This window comes from Vanrija pseudolonga, chromosome 4, assembly GCF_020906515.1.
Source record: "Vanrija pseudolonga chromosome 4, complete sequence".
NCBI lineage: Eukaryota > Fungi > Basidiomycota > Tremellomycetes > Trichosporonales > Trichosporonaceae > Vanrija > Vanrija pseudolonga.
In genome coordinates, this window is record NC_085852.1 from 1,937,550 (window position 1) to 1,955,001 (window position 17,452).

Below are 17,452 nucleotides of genomic sequence, written 5' to 3' on the forward strand. Positions count from 1 at the left end.
GACGGGTTCTCTGGTCATTGAGCGGGCTTGCTTGGGGGGATCTTTGAGATGGATCAAATTGTGCATGCTGCGCGTTCGCGGCTTTTGTATTCGTGTCGCTGTTGCTGCTGTTGCTGCTTGTTTCGACTGCGGAAACTGCGCGGCTTTAGAGTGCATTCATGACTTTTTGGTGGACGACGCGTCGACGCCGATCTGATGGAAAATGGCGACCATTTGGCTCAGAGCTGGCTACGGAGGCTCCGGACGGATGTCGGCCCGCCCGCCGCAGCAAGTGCAACCACCCAAGACTTGCGCCAAGGACAACGTTGACTGTGTCTTTGGTTTTGCTCACTCACCCTCACTCACAACACCGCACCACTATGCACACCGGCGCATGGGCTACGCTCCTGGCGGCCGCCGCTACAGTGGCCGTAGGCTCGCCCACGCCCGCACCACCCACGCCGACAGCCGACGACGACGCCAGCGCCGCGCTCCACCTCCCCATCCGCTCCGTCCCACTGAACCCCGGGCAGCCTGGCCGACGTAACCTCCTCGGCGAGCTTGCGCACGTCAAGCGCAAGCATCTCGCCAACCTGGCCGTCGAGGAGCGTGAGGTCGTCAAGCGCGACTTCCCCGAGCTCGATGACGCTAGTCTCGAGAAACGCGGGGGTTCGCCGACCGCCGAGTGAGTCGCTGCTGCTGCGGAGCTGCCAAGCATGCGGAGTGGAGTACTGACGCCCGAAAGGCTCACCAATTGGGGACGAGACAGCATGTACACGGCGCAAATAACCATTGGGTGGGTACTGCGACGTATGCTGCGGAGCACTGACCCATGTATAGAACGCCGCCGCAGCAGTTCCAGGTGGATCTTGACACGGGCTCGTCGGCACTGTATGTGTACGACTCGTCGTGCTCGTCGACCGTTTGCAAGGCTGGCGTACCGCTCTTCCAGTCATCGGCGTCGTCGTCGTACACTGGATCCGTGTCGACGTACAATGCGACTTATGGGCTGGGGTATGCGTTTGGCAACTGGGCGACGGATACGGTGGCTCTCGCCGGCTCGAATATCACCAAGCAGGGTTTCAGTAGGTTTGAGCTCTGCAATCAATGCTAACCCGCCAGTCCAGGCGCAGAACACAGCCGACATCTTCAACGGCACAAACGTGACGGGCATTATGGGCCTTGCGTGGTCCGGCTTGAGCCCAGGCAACCCGACGCCGTTCTGGCAGCAAGTCGCGCACGGCTGGACAGATGGGCGTTTCGCTCTTTACCTCGGACGGAGAAGCGTCGCGGACTGGGCGATTGTTGAGAGCATGAACGGCTCGAACTCGAACCACGCTGTCGCCGGCGAGTTTTCTTTCGGGTTGGTACAATTGTCAGCGACGTTAGCTAACTGAGCCAGCGGCGTCAACCCCGACAAGTACACTGGGGACATCAACTACATTTCCACGCCGCAGGACTACTGGCGTGTGGCCTTTGACGGCGCAGTGGTGAACGGCCAGCGCATTGCCAACCCGGCCACGTCCAACATGACGTTGATCGACAGCGGCACAACGCTCGTCTACGGCCCGACAGCCATCGTCAGCCAGATCTACGCGGGCATCAAGGGCGCGTACGCCTCCAAGGTGCCTCAGGAGAAGGGGTACTACAAGTTCCCCTGTGCCTCGGCCGCCAACGTGTCATTCACTTTGGGCGGTGTAGACTACCCGATCTTCAAGGACGATCTTGTGTTCGACGTCGACCCGACGACCAAGGTGCCCGAGTGCTACGGTGCCATTGTGGCGACCGACGACATTGGAAAGTGAGTCGTTGTCGCGGCTCTTTGGCGCAAGCTAACGCCGGCAGGGTCACGAACAAGCGTGCGCAGTGGATCATCGGCGACACGTTCCTGAAGAACGTGTACAGCGTATACCAGTACACGCCTCCGGCAGTCGGCTTCGCGGCGCTTGCCCCTGGCCTGACCCCGTCCGCGCCGAGCGATCTCACGCCGGTGCTGACTGCAGCCGCTGCGGTGCTCTCGGCGCAGGGGTACCACAGCGGCGCGGAGCGTGCCGGCGTCGCCGCTGGTGCCGTCGTGGCCTGCTTGATCGCATGGAGCATCGTTTAGGGTTCGGCAGGACATGGCTTGCATCTTCGCATGGCATCTCGTTCGCATGGGCATCATAGGGACATACATAAATCTTGGGATGTATCAGTGTTGTATTGGGCTGTGGCGACGTCAGCCGTTCCTAGGGCGACGTTGTTCCTAGTGACTCATGGAGGTGGCACTGGCGTGGCGACGAAGGCCGGGCCACGCGGCCATGCCAAGCACAACCGCTGCACCGTGGCAATGTCAACAAGAATGCAAGGGTGCGAAAGGCTACAGTACAGCTACAGATCAGGCATCTACCAGCCCCCGCTACCAGCGATGACGATCGTGGCTGGCGCGAGCATCCACGGCGCGAGAGCGCGCCACTCGGTGTCGGCAGCGCGGTCCCCGCTCGAGCCCTTACGGTCTGGCAGCGGCGGGTTGAACACGGTCACGTCGGGCACCTTTGGCGACTTGGTCTGCAGCCCAGGCGCGAGGGTCGCGAAGCCGACCGCGGGCGGGTCGTACTGGAACACGGAGTAGACTGATCGCAGGAAGACGTCGCCGACGATCCAGCTGCTGGCGGGGTTAGTGGCACTGTGGCAACGCAATCGCTCTCGGCCCGACTTACCCAACCTTCGCGTTGCCCTGGATCGCGCCGGTACATCTGTCGGGATCATTCGTGATGTCCTTGGGCAGGATAAAGTTCTCGAGCGGAATGTCGTAGCTCACGCCGTTGAAGGTCAAGCTGACGACCGACGACGTGTCACACGGCACCGAATACACGTGCAGCGTGTCGTCTGAGCGCGCGGTGTCGAGCGCCGCGCCGGGGATCGCAGCGTAGATGGCCGCTGCGTCGTCGTGCGGCGTGGCGATGAGCGACGTGCCCGTGTCGATCGCGGCGCGGACCTTGCTCTGCGGCTGCAGCGCCGCGCTGCCGTTGACCTTGACGCCGTCGAGGGGGACGACCCACAGCCCCTTGGACGCGAGCTTGACGTAGTTGATCTCGCCGGTGTAGAGGGACGTGTCGACGCCGCTGCAGGGTGTGTCAGCGCGCAGACTTGCACCCAAGAGAGAAAAGCGCGACCCACCCCAGAGTCAAGATCCCAGCCTTGACCTCACGCGACCGGTCGTTCGTCGGCCCGAGGTAGAACGCGAACCGCTGGTCAGCCCACCGCGACACCATGTTCTGCCAGAACGGCGTCTCGCGCCCCGTCGAGCCATCGGTCCACGCCAGGCCCATCAGGCCGGTGATGTTGGTCGGTTTGTACGTGTCGTCTGTGTCGAGGGCGCGGACTGGCGTGCGAGCGCGTCAGCGCGAGCACGCCGATGTGGGGGCGGGAAGTTGGACGGCACGCTTGGCGCCACGCCCGGCAACTCACCAAAGCTCTGCGCCGGCACCGTCATCTCACCCCAAGTCACCACATCCTTGGCCCACAGCCCGTCGGTAAACCCGTGCCCGTACGTGATATTCGCCGTCTTCCCCAAGTCCGTGAAGCTGCTGCTCTGCGCTCGGTCGTACCGCGTCTCCCCGGCGACGGAGCACGCGTCGCAGTGGCAGTCCGAGTCGTACACGTACATGTCGGTCGAGCCCGTGTCGAGGTGTACCTGGAACTCCTGCGGCGGGGTGCTGCCATGTCAGCTACAAACGGGGTTGTCAGCGGCCCACCCGATCGTGATGGACGCCGCGTACAGGTTGTTGACGATGTTGGTGAGCACGAGGCTGGCGTCAGTGTGTGTAGCGATGGCGCGTGGCTTACTCCTGCGCGATGCCCGTCGTGTCACGCCGCCTCAAGGGCGTCGGGGAAATCGGCGTGCGCTTGAGCTCAAGGTGGACTGGCGGGGCGGAGCGCTTGAGCTCGTCGTGGCGCGGAACGGCGGGAGAAGGCCGGGTAGTCGCTGTCCCGAGGGCAGCGGCGGCAACGAGCACCGCGGCGGTGGTGGTGAGCATGGTGTGTCAGTTATGGGTGGGGTGCAGGTCTTGCGGGTCAGTCACCCCTCCATGCATGCACCTCGCCATGATATAAACATGCAGCAGTGGAACACTGGCCCTCATGACGAGGTCCTCCACCTGCCTGCGCGGCAGCGCGCGTCGGCCTGCGTCCGTCCCCTGCGTCATTATGGCGACCACTATGCTTGGTGCTTGGCATACACGCCCCGATACATGCGTAGGTGCATGCTGCTTGGGACGGCGAGGGTGGGGTGGTTGGGAGCGTGGTATTGGGTGGGCGGGTACGAGGTACGATGCTGCACGACGATGGGCGGGAGACAAATGTCCTCCGCCGCTAAGGTTGTTGTCAAGAGATCGCCGAGATCTTTCCTTCGGTGCAGGTTCAGTAGCCGGGCCCTTGGAAACTAATGAAGCGCGTGTAGAACGCACACTAGAGTAAGTTGGTACACAGGCAGGCAGGCCGGCGACGGCGGCGGTGCCGCCGGGCCCGCGTCACCCCAGACTCAGTCGACGCGTGTGGGAACTGAGATGCCACGGCGTGTCGTGCGCGTGCGCGTGCGTGTCTGCGCGGTGGTGGGGCCGTCTAGTGGTGGTCGTGTCTCCTGCATGCATGTCAGAGTTCCGACAGAGTGGATCTGTACGCAGACCCAGGACGAGGCGGAGCGTACAGCAGAAACGCGGAAGGAAAGCCAAAGTGCAAAAGTCAGTCACGTCGCCACCCACCCAGTCCACAACGCCACACACCTCGCACCAAAACACACACACACACACAAAAGGTTCTCCCCCGCTCCCGAACCCCGGCCGCCAGTCCCCTTCCTCCTGGGACCGGTTCGGATTCAGCGAGCGGGCTCGAACCCCCGACTTTTGCAGCCGTGGTGGGTGCACACCCCGGCGGTCGTTAGACCGCTGTTCCACGCGCTGCTGCCGTGTTGGTGTCTGCGTCGTTCAACCAAGCCCCAGCGCCCGCACCGCCGTCCACATGGCCATTTTGTCGTTTCAGGTATCTCTACATCTAGAGTGTATGGTATGGGGGTATACGTCGTACTGTCTATACAAGGACCTGTCTTGCGCTCTATGCAGGTCCCTAGAAGCTCTTGCGTACCGCGCGCTTGCTCTTCGGACGGCACTTGGGAGGGGGCTTGGCGCCGCTGGGGCTGGTGGCGGGCACTGGGGCCGCGGTGCCGGCGGGGGCCGAGGGGCTAGCAAGCACGACGCCTGTGCTGCTGTTGGCCGGCGCGGAGCTAGAGGCGCTCTCAGGCGACACAGTAGTCGGGAGCGATGCCTGGTTGTTAGCCAGCACGACATTCTGCGCCTTGGTAGGAACCACAGCGGCTGTCGCACTGCTAGACTGCACCGCGGCATTGGCAGTCGACTGCGCCGCCCCGATCGCCTGCGTCGTCCGCACGGCCACCCCGCTCGTGCTCAGCACCTGAATGTTCCCCTTGGTCGTCGCGACTCCGCTGTACGACGTGCTGAGCGTCGCCGTGTTGTTGGGGTTGCCTGGCCCGGACGCGGTCGCAGTGTACACCACGCCCTGGGCGTCGGCGGGGACGGTGAGCGTGGCGCTGTTGTTGCCCGCCACGGGGATGACGGTCGCGTTGGGCGAGAGCGTGCCGTTCAGCCCGCTGTGGGCCGGCCGCTCATCAAGCGAAAGCGCGTACGGCGGCGCGAGCTGCGCGAAGCCCACAGCAGGCGGCTCGTACCTGAACGTGGTGTACACGTTCTTGAGGAACGCGTCGCCGACGATCCAGCTGTTCACGCCGCTGAGACCCTCGAGCGAGAAGATCGAGCCGAGGCAGGTCGCGCTGTCAAACTCCTCCCCGCTCGAGTACATGACGAGGTCGCGGAACGGGATGGGGTACTCTACGCCGCCGAACGAGAAGGCGAACGTAAAGTTGGATTTGCACGGGAACTTCCAGTAACCCTTGTACCCGGGCTCGGTGGCGCGCTCGGCGCCGGGCACCTTGGCGTAGATGGCCGCGACCTGCTCTGCGGGCCCGCTGATGAGCGAGGTCCCGGTGTCGATCGCCGCGTAGGCCAGGTTGACATTGTTGGGCGACGTGGCGACAAACTCGCCGTTGACCTTGAGGCCGTCGAGGCCGATCGACCAGAAGTCGGTGCGCGACTTGATGTAGTTGAAGTCGCCGGTGTAGTACTGCGGGTTGGTGCCGCCAATGACGAGCTCGCCGCCCGCGGCAGAGTAGTCCGAGTACTTCTCATTACGCTGCAGGTAGAACGAGAAGCGCTGGTCGGCCATCTGCTGGATGACGTCCTGCCAGAACGGCAGCACGTTCTGGTGGCTGAGGTTCTGCCACGCAAAGCCCATCAGGCCGGAGATGTTGGTGGTCGAGTACGTGTCGTCCGTGTCGAGCGCGCGCACAAACGTGTGGTTGACAGCGCGGATACCCGCAAACTCAATGTTGTCTGCCGCCCAAGGCCCGCGGGTGAAGCCCACCCCGTAGGTGATGTTCGCGGGCGGGAGGTCGAGCGGGGTGTATGTCGACGACTTGGACCCGTCGTACCGCCCGCCCTTGGAGCACGCCGACGCCGTGCACTCCGAGCCGTAGACGTACAGGTCGGCCGAGCCGGTGTCGAGGTGCATGTCGAAGTACTGCGGCGGGGTGCCAAAGCCCACTTGGGCAGTGTACAGCTTGTCCGTAGACCAGTTGACGAGTCTGGGGGTCAGCAGCGACCTAAAGGGCCACTCACGGCTCGGCCACAGCAGTGAGATTGCCTGGTGCCGCGGCCTGGCGCTTGAGCCAGCGCCTGGCCGTGTGCGCGCCCATGCTGCGGGCCCACGCCTCGCGCACCGCGCCGTCGAGGTGGTATCGCTCCGTACCGGTGTTGATCGGGATGCGGACGGGCACAGCGTCGCGCGCGCCGGCGGTGGCCAGCACAGCCAGCAGGACGGCGGCACTTGTGAGCATCATTTTGGGTGTGTTGCGGGTCTGTCTCGTCTCAGCTGCACCGCTGCATACTTATATAGGGACGCATCGCGCAGATGTCACTGCTACTGTTTGCTGAAACAAAACCGGGGTGCGTGTTAGCGAGCGGCGAGGCATTAACGTGCCGGAATGAGTGCCTCTGACGCTGCCGTTTCACACGTCGTCGTCGCCCAGCAAGTGCACGCCGCGCCGCGCCGCTCGCCGCCGGCAGCGGTCAACTGGGTTAGTGTTAGAGGGTGCGCACGGTTGGGTTCGGCGCGGCGCGGTCTGGGCCTGGCCTGGCAGGGCAGGGATTACAAGGGGGATACAACCAAAAGTCTATTGCCGCGGGTGGTTGTCCAGACGGAAATGTGACGCCCGAGGAGACGCGTTTGGGTTTCCAGGAGAGCGTGTTTGAAACTGAGGGTATTACTGCGCGGCGGGGGTGCACCCAGCCAGACCGTGTGGATCTGGGTTTGGGGCTGCGCACTCTTGCAGTGTGGCGGCGGCATCGACGCGACTGCTCACGCACGCACTCACGCGCCCTGTTGTCCAGGCGACATGTGTCCAGAGTTGTCGTCACCATGCATGTTGGACGGCGCGTCTGACCTCATCGCGGTTACATGCCCCCCTCTCCCTCCTTGTCCGAATCCCAATGCATTATGAATCTATCTGCTGTCGTTGTTTGTCTACTTTTCGTGTCGTCGTCGTCGTGTCTCGTCTCCCCTCTCTACCAACCAAAGGTCTGGCAGTGGAGCGACAGCGGCTTCTGGCCCTGGAGCACCGCGCTGGCCGAGTTGACCTTGAACACTGCACGACGCGAGTCGAGCAGCAATGAGGTAGGGCCGCAGACGGCGATACCGAGGCCGGCGGCGTCGGCGGTCGAGGCGGCGAGGTCGGAGCGCACAATGTGCTCGACATGGCTGCGGCCGTGGTAGAAGCGGGTGACAGCAGCCGCGGGCGCTGAAAGGCCCGAGGCCTCGAGGTACTTGTGCGAGTGGTCCTTGTCCTTCTCGTCCACCGAGGCCGACGACGAGTCGGAGCCAGTCGCGGGCGTCTCGACGCCGTTGGGCTCGGTGTCGGCCTCGTCGACCGAGTCGGCGTTGGGCTCGTCGCTAGCATGCGAGCGGGTAATGTAGACGCTGATCACGACACGGGTGTTGCCCGATCCCTTCTCGAGAGCGGCGTTGACGTATGGCGCGATCCAGGCGACGTTGGCACCCTGGCGCACGTTCCAGACGAGGTGCACCTGTCCGACAGCCGACTTGCCCTCGCGTCCATGCTTGATAATGTCGAGGAGGTGGGACAGGGCAAACGTGATGCCGGTGCCGCCGGCAACGAGGAGGACCGAGTCAAAGTGGTTCATCCTGTGCGTGGTGCCGTAGGGGCCCTCGATGTAGGCGTTGAGGTCGGTGGTCACGTCGGCGGTGAGCGAATTGACGAGGCGGCGAGTGAAGCCCGTCTGCGCGCGCACAATGAACACGGCGTCTCCCGACTCGTCGGGAATGGTGGCCAGCGTGAACGGGTGCTGCTCGTAGCGGAGGCTGGCGACCTGGGGCATGGTGACGTACGCGTGCTGACCGGGGATCCAGCGCAGAATGGGCCGGTTGACAGTGATGCGGACGACGTTGGGGTCGACAAGCTCGACCTTGCACGCCGAGTGCTCGGCCCGGCGGGAAGCGAAAGGCAGCAGCCACGCCTTGTTGATAACGACCATCCGGGCGAGACTGGCAAAACGGTCGAGGCCCCAGATGATGAAGCAAGGCCAGACCCAGTACGAGAAAGGAGGCCAGTGGTAGTACGCCGCGATGATGAACATGAGGCCAAAGGCGATGTGGCAGAGAAGGAAGAACTCGTACAGCAGCTGGCGGATGGGCTGGAAGCTGGTGAGGAACATCATGAGCAAGCCGACGGCGGCGATGACCCCGGTGGTGAACACCTCGTTACCGGGGCCGTGCGTGCCGAGGCCCTTCTTGACCCACGCAAAGGTGTGCAGAGCGGTGGTGAGGACGCAGACACGGCCAGCCGCGCGGTGGAGGTAGTTGAACTTTTCGTACGAGATGCCGGTGAGGGCGGAGAGGACGTTGTTCTTGGACGCAAGGCCGACGATGAAGGGCATCTGGGCGAAAGCCACCATGCCCATGGGGTTGGCAATGTCCCAGGTGCCCTGGTTGCCCGAAGCGCGGAGACCGAGAGCGATCACGATGGCCGTGTAGGCAATGGTGAAGAACCACTCGTTGAGGGTCGAGCGCTTGTAGATGAAGAGCGGCAGGACGGCGATGTTGCGGTAGTTGTCGAACCAGGCACCGAGAGCACGGGGGACGTTGGATGCCGAGGCGCCGCCAGAGGCAGCAGCGGCCGACTCCTTGCTGGTTCCAGCTGCACGAGCAGCGGCACCCTTGCGGCGGAGGTACGAGCTGCGCACCAGGCTGGCAGCGTACCACACGCCCAGGCCAAACACACACCCGGTGATAATGTACCACTGGTACGTCATGCCCGTGGTGCGGTGGGCGAGGCGCTTGACCTTGTCGATCTTGACGGCGGCCTTGGAGGCCGAGGCCGTCGCCGAGGCGACCTTGGACACGGCGCTCGATGCGGCGGCAGACACGGGTGCGCCAGAGCTGGACATTTTGGAAGCAGCGGGGGCGGTCTTTCTTGCTGCAACGGCAGGGCCCCTCGGGCAGCTTTTTATCTGATACTGGCATGGCGCTGCCCGGCAAACAGGCTTCTGCCCGTTCCCAAGGAATTTTCTCGTCAGCAGCGAGCCACGGAGCGGCCACCTGGCCGTCATGTAAGCCCAGCGGCAACCCCGCCTAGCGCTCGCTCCACGGTCCGAGGCTCGCTTCGTCATGGCCGTCGCAGTGCATATGCGCCCCTGTGATTGGTGACTGGCGCCCGCGACCCGACGGCAATGTCGATTCAGACGCTTGTCATTCGCGAGCGCAGCAGCTAGGCTCGAGGTTCGGACCCTCGCGGCCGTCGATGGCGTGTGTGCCAAGCCAACGCATGTGGAGTCTTAGCTCGGAGGGTCTCGTGAGGGATCTGCTGCTCGCACGGCTAGCATTGCCCAGGCATGGACGCCGATGTCGGCGCTGGGAGCGAGGGGTAGTTGTCATGTTCAGGGTTTGGCAAGGGCCTGAGAACTGGCCAGCCGGGCTGTTAGCGTTGCTGGGCGGAGAGCAAAGGTGGAGCGCCGTGGCTCAGCCAACGAAATGGCGCAGACGAGGCCCAAATGGTATTTCGGCCGTTTTATCTGATAACCTTGCAGGCGGACTTTGGCTTGGCAGCCATGTGGCACGGCCGAAAATTGCAGCGGGGTTCAACTTGCCGCAGAGTCTGGAATGCCAGACGTCAAAACTTGCACTGTGGAGCCAGTTAGGACCTCTCCGCGACGACGTCGGGTGCGTGCGAGGGAGATGGCGTGAGCTTAAGCGCAGGCGAGGCAGACGAATTGGAGCGGCGCGGACTTGTTCGGCGAGGATGGTGACGGTGAGGGGGAGGACAGGGAGGGAGGGTGGCTGATTGAAGAGGCTGGTCATCACAAGTCGACGGGGTGAGAGAGCCGGGCGACTTCCTTCGGTCTACCGACCTCCGTCTTCCCGTTCCGCTGCTTCACATGCACTAGCGTGCCAGAGGCGACAATGAGTAACTTTAGCGTCAGTGCGAACTGTTCTGCGGACGTCAGAAGCCGGCCGGCGGAACAAGGTTGGGTACATGAACCTACAGTGGTCTCAGGTGGCTGTGGTCCAGGTCGCAGTACCGGTCGGGTTGGAGGCAACACTGTAATGTCCATTGAGGTGGAGCGCACTCAACAACTGAAAGAGAGGAGAAGATCCTCTGCGCTCCTCTATATATCTACTTTGCGTTCGCTTCTTGCTCGGTACCGCGCGCGCACTTCTTGGCATAAAGATCTTGTCACCCACACGTGCAGCTTGGCAGCGCCACGGAGTCCAGCTCGGCAGTGCTGAAGCACGAGAGGGACTTGGGTCCCGCAGCTGTCGTCTAGGAGCGCAGAGCATGCGATCGCCGGCGCAGACAGCACCTGGGCCTGGCAGCCTATCATTGTTGTGGACTGCGCGCCAGCCAAGACGCTGCGCACTCGCTAACCTCGGGTTGCTCGGGTTGTGTGACCCGCCGGCCGGTCTCTTGCATTATCTTGTAGCTCTCGGGCGTACCCAGGCGCCGCCGGCGGCACGTCTACGTATCTACCCATGTTCGGTGCGGTGGCCGACCTCCGAAGTGGTTTGTGTAGGGGTTCCTCTCCCCTGGACATGACCGACCTCCGATGACCACTGCGCATTCTCCGCCGAACACGCCACGTTCTCCGCCGACAACTGGGCTTTCTCCGCGCCCTCACCACCCACCGGCCGACCCGATGAACGCACGGACAAACTCCTCCCACAGAAGCGTCTCGACCTGCACGCCTTGCGGTGCCGGGTCTCCACGCCAGATTACGGCGTACCCGTACGCGCCGGCGTCGAGGCTGCCAACAGCCCAGCGATATCCGTTCTCGCCGATATCTCTCCCGTCAACCTTGACTCCAGCAACAGACCCATCTCCCAGGTCCACAGCGATGCGGTCGAGGCCAAAGCTGATGCCGTCGCCCGTCGCCTTGGTGTAGCCCTCCTTTATTGTCCACAGCGTCGTGAGGAGCTTGGCCTTGATCTTCCCAGAAGTCCCGGCCAGGTGGAGCTTCTCCTTTGTCACCAGCTGGGATTATCAGTGGGTAATCCTCCATAACTGCTGTGTACGACACCCACCTGATAGTCAATCGACTCCGCCAGCTCGTCGGGGTCAGTCGGCAGGTCCATCACGTCGACACCGACGTCGACACTCTCCGCGCCGTCCCCGCTCACAACAGCAAGCAGGACATACTCGCCCTCGTGGCTCGTGTTGAAGTCTATCCGGGGCTCGAGCACAGGTGAGGAGAGATATGGCTTGCCACGCGGGCCGTGCTTGAACTCGGGGTTGGTGGGTGCGGGCACAAGGCCAGTGTGTCGGAGGTACCATGTCGGCAGAAGCCTTCCTGCAATGGAGCGGATGGCGTCGCCTTCGTGTCGAAACTTGCGCACTCGGTCGGCGCCGCGCTCGGGGAGGTGGTGCAGAAGGCGGTCAAAGGTCTGGGGGAAGGTCAGCGCTGTTTGCGAGGTGAATGTGAGCCCGGACGTCACTTGCCTCCTCGGGAAGCGTTGGCGGGACTTTGAGTGCAAAGACACGCATCGTCGGGCAGTTGGGGATATTGCTGTGCGCTACGAGATGAGAGAGTGTATGTAGACCATGCTACGATGTCTTGACGAACAACGGAAGTGTTCAACACGTCAGCACAGCCGACGGGTGGAAAGTCGAGTCGTGACGCGCTGTCCTGTCTGTCTGAGAGACGAGACGGGTGGTGGAGGTCGTCAGCGTCCCTGACATGTCAACAACCCAGTCAGCCGGATGCATCCATCTCACCCACTTTGTTTGCCACCTTACCATCACCCCACATCACCACACCTCCCTCTCGCCAACGGTCATGTCCTCGCCATTGTCGCTCGCCTCTCCAAGCGACCCATCCAGCGGTCCATCAAGTCTGCCATCAAGCGGCATGATTCTCTCCGAGACGATGAACGACGACGTCGACAAGGCGATCCGGAGGTGGCCAGAGGGCCGAATCCGCGTGTTCAATACGAACGACAAGCACATCATGACCATCCCGCTCGCGTTCGCGGTCGAGGGACATTGGGGTACCTGGCAAAAGCTAGGAGATGGCCTTGAGGTCGTGCTTGGTGACGAGGTCGACTCTCCCCTCCTCTGGAGAAACCGAGACGATGGGCGCTTGATGAACGTGGAGGATGAGGTTTCAGCAGGGCAGTACACCGTCTTACGGTCACGTAAGTGCCTGTGTTGGCGTCTGGGCTGATCTCGATAGTGGACTCTGCCGCCCCCGTCTTACCGTCGTATTCGACCGGGTCGACAGCTTCGGGCCGGTCGAGGGGAGGCTCGGACGTGTCGGTGAGCCGATGCGAGTGTCTCCTGACTGTGCTGAGATTCAGTCGCAAGCAAGCCAAGGGAGCCAGTCAAGTTTCCGTGCCAGGGTTCTACTGCGTGACGGCGCATGCATTGTTTCCGGAATGAAGGAACACGTAGAAGCCGCCCACTTGATCCCGAAAGGAGACAAGCTGGTGAGCTCAGCTGTGTGGTTCGATTGCTCACGCACAGGGCTTTGAGGTCGCGCTCCAAGGACTGGACCCAGTCGGCCCACAGTCTGCGGCGGCTGGCATAATGCTGTGGATACCGCTCCACCGCATGTATGACAGCCATGAGGCTGCGTTTGTGCCAGAAGTCCGTGACTGCGCCCTGTGTACACATGCTGATAGTCCAGGTGGACCCCAAGACCGGCAGTACGTCGTTCACGTTTCACATCTTTATGTTGCCAACGATGAACGATCGCAATAAGTCCCTGTTCGAGGCTATCCGCAAATTCCATGGCGTGAAACTCACCTGGCCAAACAACGCGCCTTCACCAGAACTTGCAAAACTGCACTACCAGCGGGCACTGGGCAAACGTCTGTGTTTCGCGCGGCAAGTCATGCAGGCACCGCAGACCCCAGACAAGCGCAAGCACCAGCCCTCGTCAGCAAGTCCAACACCGCGTCAAGTACGTCCCCGTCCGAGCTTGGACCACGAGCTTTGATCAATCCACCCATTCCTTCAGCGCCATGTCACTCCTGTTTAGCAACACTGCATGCACAACACTATGAATACACAACGACGCGCTCATCGGCCCATCCATCCACCGTCAACGACGATACACTCTCCATCAACATAGTTGGAAGCCTGGGACGCGAGGAAGACGATGGCTCCCTCAAAGTCGGCGGGCGCGCCCCATCGTCCGGCGGGGATACGCTCGAGGATCTGGCGCGAGCGGACGGGGTCGGCGATCAGCGCCTCGTTCATGTCGGTCGCAATGTATCCGGGGGCGATGGCGTTGACGTTGACGCCCTTAGCGGCCCAGCCGTTGGAGAAGGCCTTGACGATGCCCTGGACACCGTGCTTGGCAGCGGCGTAGGCGACGACGTTGAGGCCACCCTGGAACGCGACCAGCGACGAGATGTTGATAATCTTGCCGTTGCGCTTGTACTCCTTGCCCGGGGCACCGGCGACACCGCCGCGAGTCTCGAGCATGTGCTTGCCGGCGTCGCGCGAGATGGCGAACACGGCGTTCAGGTTGACCTGGAGAACCTCGTTCCAGTCATCGTCGGGGAACACCTCGACGGGGTGACGACGCTGGATGCCACCGCAGTTGACGACAATGTCGAGGACGCGGCCCGAGGCAACGACCGAGGGGATGAGCTGACTGACCGACTTGGCATCGGCGAGGTCGGCAACGACAATGTCGGCCTTGCCGCCCTTGCCGTCGGGTCCGCCCTCCTTCTCGATGAGCGTCTTGGTCTCGACGTTGGTGTTGTTGCGCTGCACGAGGATGAGGTCGGCACCCGCCTTGGAGAGGGCGAGGGCGAGGCGCTGGCCGATACCGCGGGTAGCACCAGTGACCCTGGGCGTGTTAGCAGGGCTTTTGGTAATGGCACGCAGTGCTGGTCACTTACAGAGCGGTCTGGCCGTGGAGGCCGAAGAGCTCCTCGATGTAGGAAGGCATTGTGTGATGAGGTGGGAGTGGGAAAACGTATGCAAAGGTGGTCAGCTGGGGCAAATATAAGTGCTAGCACGAGTCCCTCCGCCTGACCGGTCCGGATGTCCGGACCGACAGCCCCGGACGGCAAGTCACGGCCGTTGAAAACACATGGCACAGTTCTCTGTAACCGCGTCCCCGCGGTCGTCCGGCGCGTCCGGGCTAAAACGCGTCGGCGAGCTCGCTGCACACGAGGTACATAGGGAGGGGGCATGACGGAATGTAGATCTCTGTAGACGTCGAGTGCATGACTGACTCCTCAATGTCAACAGTCAGTCTGTGAGGCGGCTTCGTGTGATGAGCGCCTGCACTCGGCTCAACGGGCCTCCTTCATCACTACCATGATGGTTCACAACTTGCTACCCCTCTGACCTGCCTCGTTAATGCACCCCGCGTTGTCATGTACACCACTTATCCACATGCATAGGCAGAAACACGGTCACTGTAACAACGATAACATTCTCGGTTGATAAGCCTAACCTGGCCACGTGGCAAATGTCGTGTAAATTTCACCCGCCCAGATTTCAGAAGTCTCAAGTGGAGGTGAGGAAGTTTCAACCTCTCGGAACAAGGAGAACCAGACCACCATCTCACTCGTCCAGACTCACATCTCTCAACAGCGTCGTGATGGACTTTCAGCGCACCGCGGAGCTCCCGCAGGCGCCACGAGCGACCTCGTCAATCAACCCCCACTCGCGGCACTTTCACTCGTTCCGGCACCCGCTGTTCATCAAGCAGGTCGCCCCCGTGACCCACATCCACTTCAGCCCAGCCAAGCCACACCGGTATGCCGTCACCACGTCGACGCGCGTGCTCGTGTACGCGCCCAAGACGGGCAAGGTGGTCAAGACGGTGACGCGGTTCAAGGACGTTGCGAGGAGCGGAGAGTTTAGGAAGGACGGCAAGCTCATGGTCGCGGGCGGCGACGACGGCCTCGTCCAGGTGTTTGACGTCGCGTCGCGTGCCGTGCTGAGGACGTTCAAGGAGCACAACCAGTGAGTCGGCAGGTAAAGGTGTTTCTGACCCCAGACCGGTTCACGTCGCGCACTTCTCGCCACACTCGGGCCAGGTGCTCTCCGGCTCGGACGACAAGACGGTCAAGCTGTGGGATGTCTCGACGCAGTCTTGCCTCGCAACATTGGAAGGGCACACGGATTACGTGCGCGCTGCGGTGTTCACAGAACCTCATACGATTCTTTCCTCGTCTTACGACTCGACAGTACGGCTATGGGACGTGCGTGCGCCGCCACATGCGAGCAACACCATGACGATGAGGCATGGCGGCGCGCCAGTCGAGGACGTCGCGGCGTTCCCTTCGGGCGGCGTTGCGCTGTCGGTCGGCGGACCCATCCTGCGTGTTTGGGACCTGGCGATGGGCAAGTGCGTGCGGGCGCTCTCCAACCACCAGAAGACGATCACGTCGATCGCGTTTGACGGGACGTACGGGCGTGTCCTCACCGGTGGCCTCGACATGATGGTCAAGGCGTACGACGTCGAGTCGTGGAAGGTGGTCCACACTATGCGGTATCCCGCCCCGATTCTCGCCCTCGCCGTGTCGCCTGACGACACGCACATTGCAGCAGGCATGACGGACGGTACCTTGTCCGTGCGACGACGAGACCCCAAGGCGTCAGAGGCAGCTGCCGAGGAGAAGAAGCAGGCCGCGATCGCGGGCGGCGCGTACGAGTACTTTGCCGACATGGAGGCCGTGTTTGGCCGTGGTCACGTCAAGGCCAAGGGCGCGGCCCTGCCTCCTGTCGTTGGACCCGCAGACGAGATCCGCATCGAGACGCGCAGGAGGGAGAAGCTGCGCGAGTTTGACAGGTATCTCAAGGCGTTCAAGTATAGTGCGGCACTGGACGCGGCGTTGAAAAAGGTGTGTATCTGGCAGATGTGCGCGGAGCTGACACACCCAGACGGTCCGCCCAACAACGACCTTTGCGCTCATTCACGAGCTGGTGCAGCGGGATGCCCTGCGCGTCGCCCTGACAGGCCGCGACGACGTCACACTGGAGCCTGTGCTCGCCTTCCTGGCCCGGCATGTGACCGACCCGCGGTTCGGCGAGTCGGCGGCGGACGTTGTCGGCGTGCTGGTGGACATTTACGCGGCGCAGCTGGGCCATTCGCCGCTGGTGGACGAGCTTCTCGCCAAGATGCACACGAGCGTGGAGCGCGAGCTCGGGTTCCAGCGTGAGCTGGTCAAGCTGCGCGGCGCGCTGGATATGACACTGGCGCAGGCTGCCATGAGCCGGTTGAGCTAGATAGGGATGGATGTATTAGTAGTGCATTGAGTGGTGCGGTGCAGAAGCAAGATGCTGAGAGGAGAGTACATGCGTACAGATACAATGCTGGGGAAAATGATGGCGCGCGCAGGTTAGACGAAGAGACGTCCGACGCCGAGACCGAGGAACACTGTCGTCAGCGCCGCCGGCACGGGCACGGCACCCACCAACACCGATCGCGGCTTGCACCTTGCTAGCGAAGACCGGTGATCCAGGAGGACGCACGCGTGCAAAGGCGCCTCCCTGCGCGGCAGTGTAGAGCGCGTATGCGCCGACGCCCGTGAACGCTGCTGCGCCAGTGAGGCGGCACTCGCTGAGCTGTGTGAGCTGGGCCTCGGAGACAGACAAAGCAGCTTACATGCAGTCCTTCCACTCCGCGCGTTCCGGCTGCGCCGCCTTGGGTACTGGCTCGTCGTCGCTCCGCGTGGCTTGTGTGGGTTGCGACATGGCGAAGAGTGTGGATGAGAGCGACTGGACAGCGCCGGCGTCGCTCAAGATTTCGATTTCGGTGGAGGGAGGCACCGACGGCGGCAACAACTCGATTCAACATTTCGCAGTGACCACCCCACTCAACCCAAG

General features: G+C 62.6%; 9 protein-coding genes across 9 annotated transcripts; 3 read left to right on the plus strand and 6 right to left on the minus strand.

Annotated features, from left to right (window-relative positions):
* Positions 1 to 359: 359 nt before the first annotated feature.
* pr1_1 (Aspartic protease) lies at positions 360 to 2,086 on the plus strand (the record flags this gene model as incomplete). Its single annotated transcript, XM_062772560.1, has 6 exons — positions 360 to 664; positions 725 to 775; positions 820 to 1,064; positions 1,102 to 1,342; positions 1,382 to 1,780; positions 1,825 to 2,086. 6 exons carry the CDS (start codon positions 360 to 362, stop codon positions 2,084 to 2,086), a joined length of 1,503 nt encoding a protein of 500 aa, XP_062628544.1.
* A 278-nt stretch (positions 2,087 to 2,364) lies between these two features.
* Positions 2,365 to 3,998, minus strand: CYM (Chymosin; the record flags this gene model as incomplete). Its single annotated transcript, XM_062772561.1, has 6 exons — positions 2,365 to 2,626; positions 2,679 to 3,083; positions 3,139 to 3,343; positions 3,430 to 3,677; positions 3,717 to 3,770; positions 3,808 to 3,998. The coding sequence occupies 6 exons, from the start codon at positions 3,996 to 3,998 to the stop codon at positions 2,365 to 2,367; spliced, it is 1,365 nt and encodes a 454-aa protein (XP_062628545.1).
* Positions 3,999 to 5,082: 1,084 nt separating this feature from the next.
* Positions 5,083 to 6,928, minus strand: CTSD_1 (Cathepsin D; the record flags this gene model as incomplete). Its single annotated transcript, XM_062772562.1, has 2 exons — positions 5,083 to 6,673; positions 6,708 to 6,928. The coding sequence occupies 2 exons, from the start codon at positions 6,926 to 6,928 to the stop codon at positions 5,083 to 5,085; spliced, it is 1,812 nt and encodes a 603-aa protein (XP_062628546.1).
* A 724-nt stretch (positions 6,929 to 7,652) lies between these two features.
* Positions 7,653 to 9,551, minus strand: FRE3 (Ferric reductase transmembrane component 3; the record flags this gene model as incomplete). The annotated part of the gene is made up of 1 exon (XM_062772563.1): positions 7,653 to 9,551. The coding sequence occupies one exon, from the start codon at positions 9,549 to 9,551 to the stop codon at positions 7,653 to 7,655; it is 1,899 nt and encodes a 632-aa protein (XP_062628547.1).
* A 1,724-nt stretch (positions 9,552 to 11,275) lies between these two features.
* Positions 11,276 to 12,142, minus strand: pptA (4'-phosphopantetheinyl transferase pptA; the record flags this gene model as incomplete). Its single annotated transcript, XM_062772564.1, has 3 exons — positions 11,276 to 11,632; positions 11,683 to 12,042; positions 12,089 to 12,142. 3 exons carry the CDS (start codon positions 12,140 to 12,142, stop codon positions 11,276 to 11,278), a joined length of 771 nt encoding a protein of 256 aa, XP_062628548.1.
* Positions 12,143 to 12,388: 246 nt separating this feature from the next.
* On the plus strand, positions 12,389 to 14,572 carry LOC62_04G006002 (uncharacterized protein). Its single transcript, XM_062772565.1, has 5 exons — positions 12,389 to 12,792; positions 12,831 to 12,913; positions 13,121 to 13,243; positions 13,284 to 14,456; positions 14,509 to 14,572. Exons 1-4 carry the CDS (start codon positions 12,435 to 12,437, stop codon positions 13,593 to 13,595), a joined length of 876 nt encoding a protein of 291 aa, XP_062628549.1. The 5' UTR covers positions 12,389 to 12,434; the 3' UTR covers positions 13,596 to 14,456; positions 14,509 to 14,572.
* kduD (2-dehydro-3-deoxy-D-gluconate 5-dehydrogenase) lies at positions 13,679 to 14,558 on the minus strand (the record flags this gene model as incomplete). The annotated part of the gene is made up of 2 exons (XM_062772566.1): positions 13,679 to 14,456; positions 14,509 to 14,558. 2 exons carry the CDS (start codon positions 14,556 to 14,558, stop codon positions 13,679 to 13,681), a joined length of 828 nt encoding a protein of 275 aa, XP_062628550.1.
* A 607-nt stretch (positions 14,573 to 15,179) lies between the features above and the next one.
* On the plus strand, positions 15,180 to 16,882 carry utp15 (U3 small nucleolar RNA-associated protein 15). The gene is made up of 3 exons (XM_062772567.1): positions 15,180 to 15,586; positions 15,621 to 16,467; positions 16,508 to 16,882. The coding sequence occupies exons 1-3, from the start codon at positions 15,219 to 15,221 to the stop codon at positions 16,850 to 16,852; spliced, it is 1,560 nt and encodes a 519-aa protein (XP_062628551.1). The 5' UTR covers positions 15,180 to 15,218; the 3' UTR covers positions 16,853 to 16,882.
* A 22-nt stretch (positions 16,883 to 16,904) lies between these two features.
* LOC62_04G006005 (uncharacterized protein) lies at positions 16,905 to 17,331 on the minus strand. Its single transcript, XM_062772568.1, has 3 exons — positions 17,232 to 17,331; positions 17,041 to 17,186; positions 16,905 to 17,003 (listed from the first exon to the last, which is right to left on the minus strand). Exons 1-3 carry the CDS (start codon positions 17,318 to 17,320, stop codon positions 16,966 to 16,968), a joined length of 273 nt encoding a protein of 90 aa, XP_062628552.1. The 5' UTR covers positions 17,321 to 17,331; the 3' UTR covers positions 16,905 to 16,965.
* Positions 17,332 to 17,452: the final 121 nt, after the last annotated feature.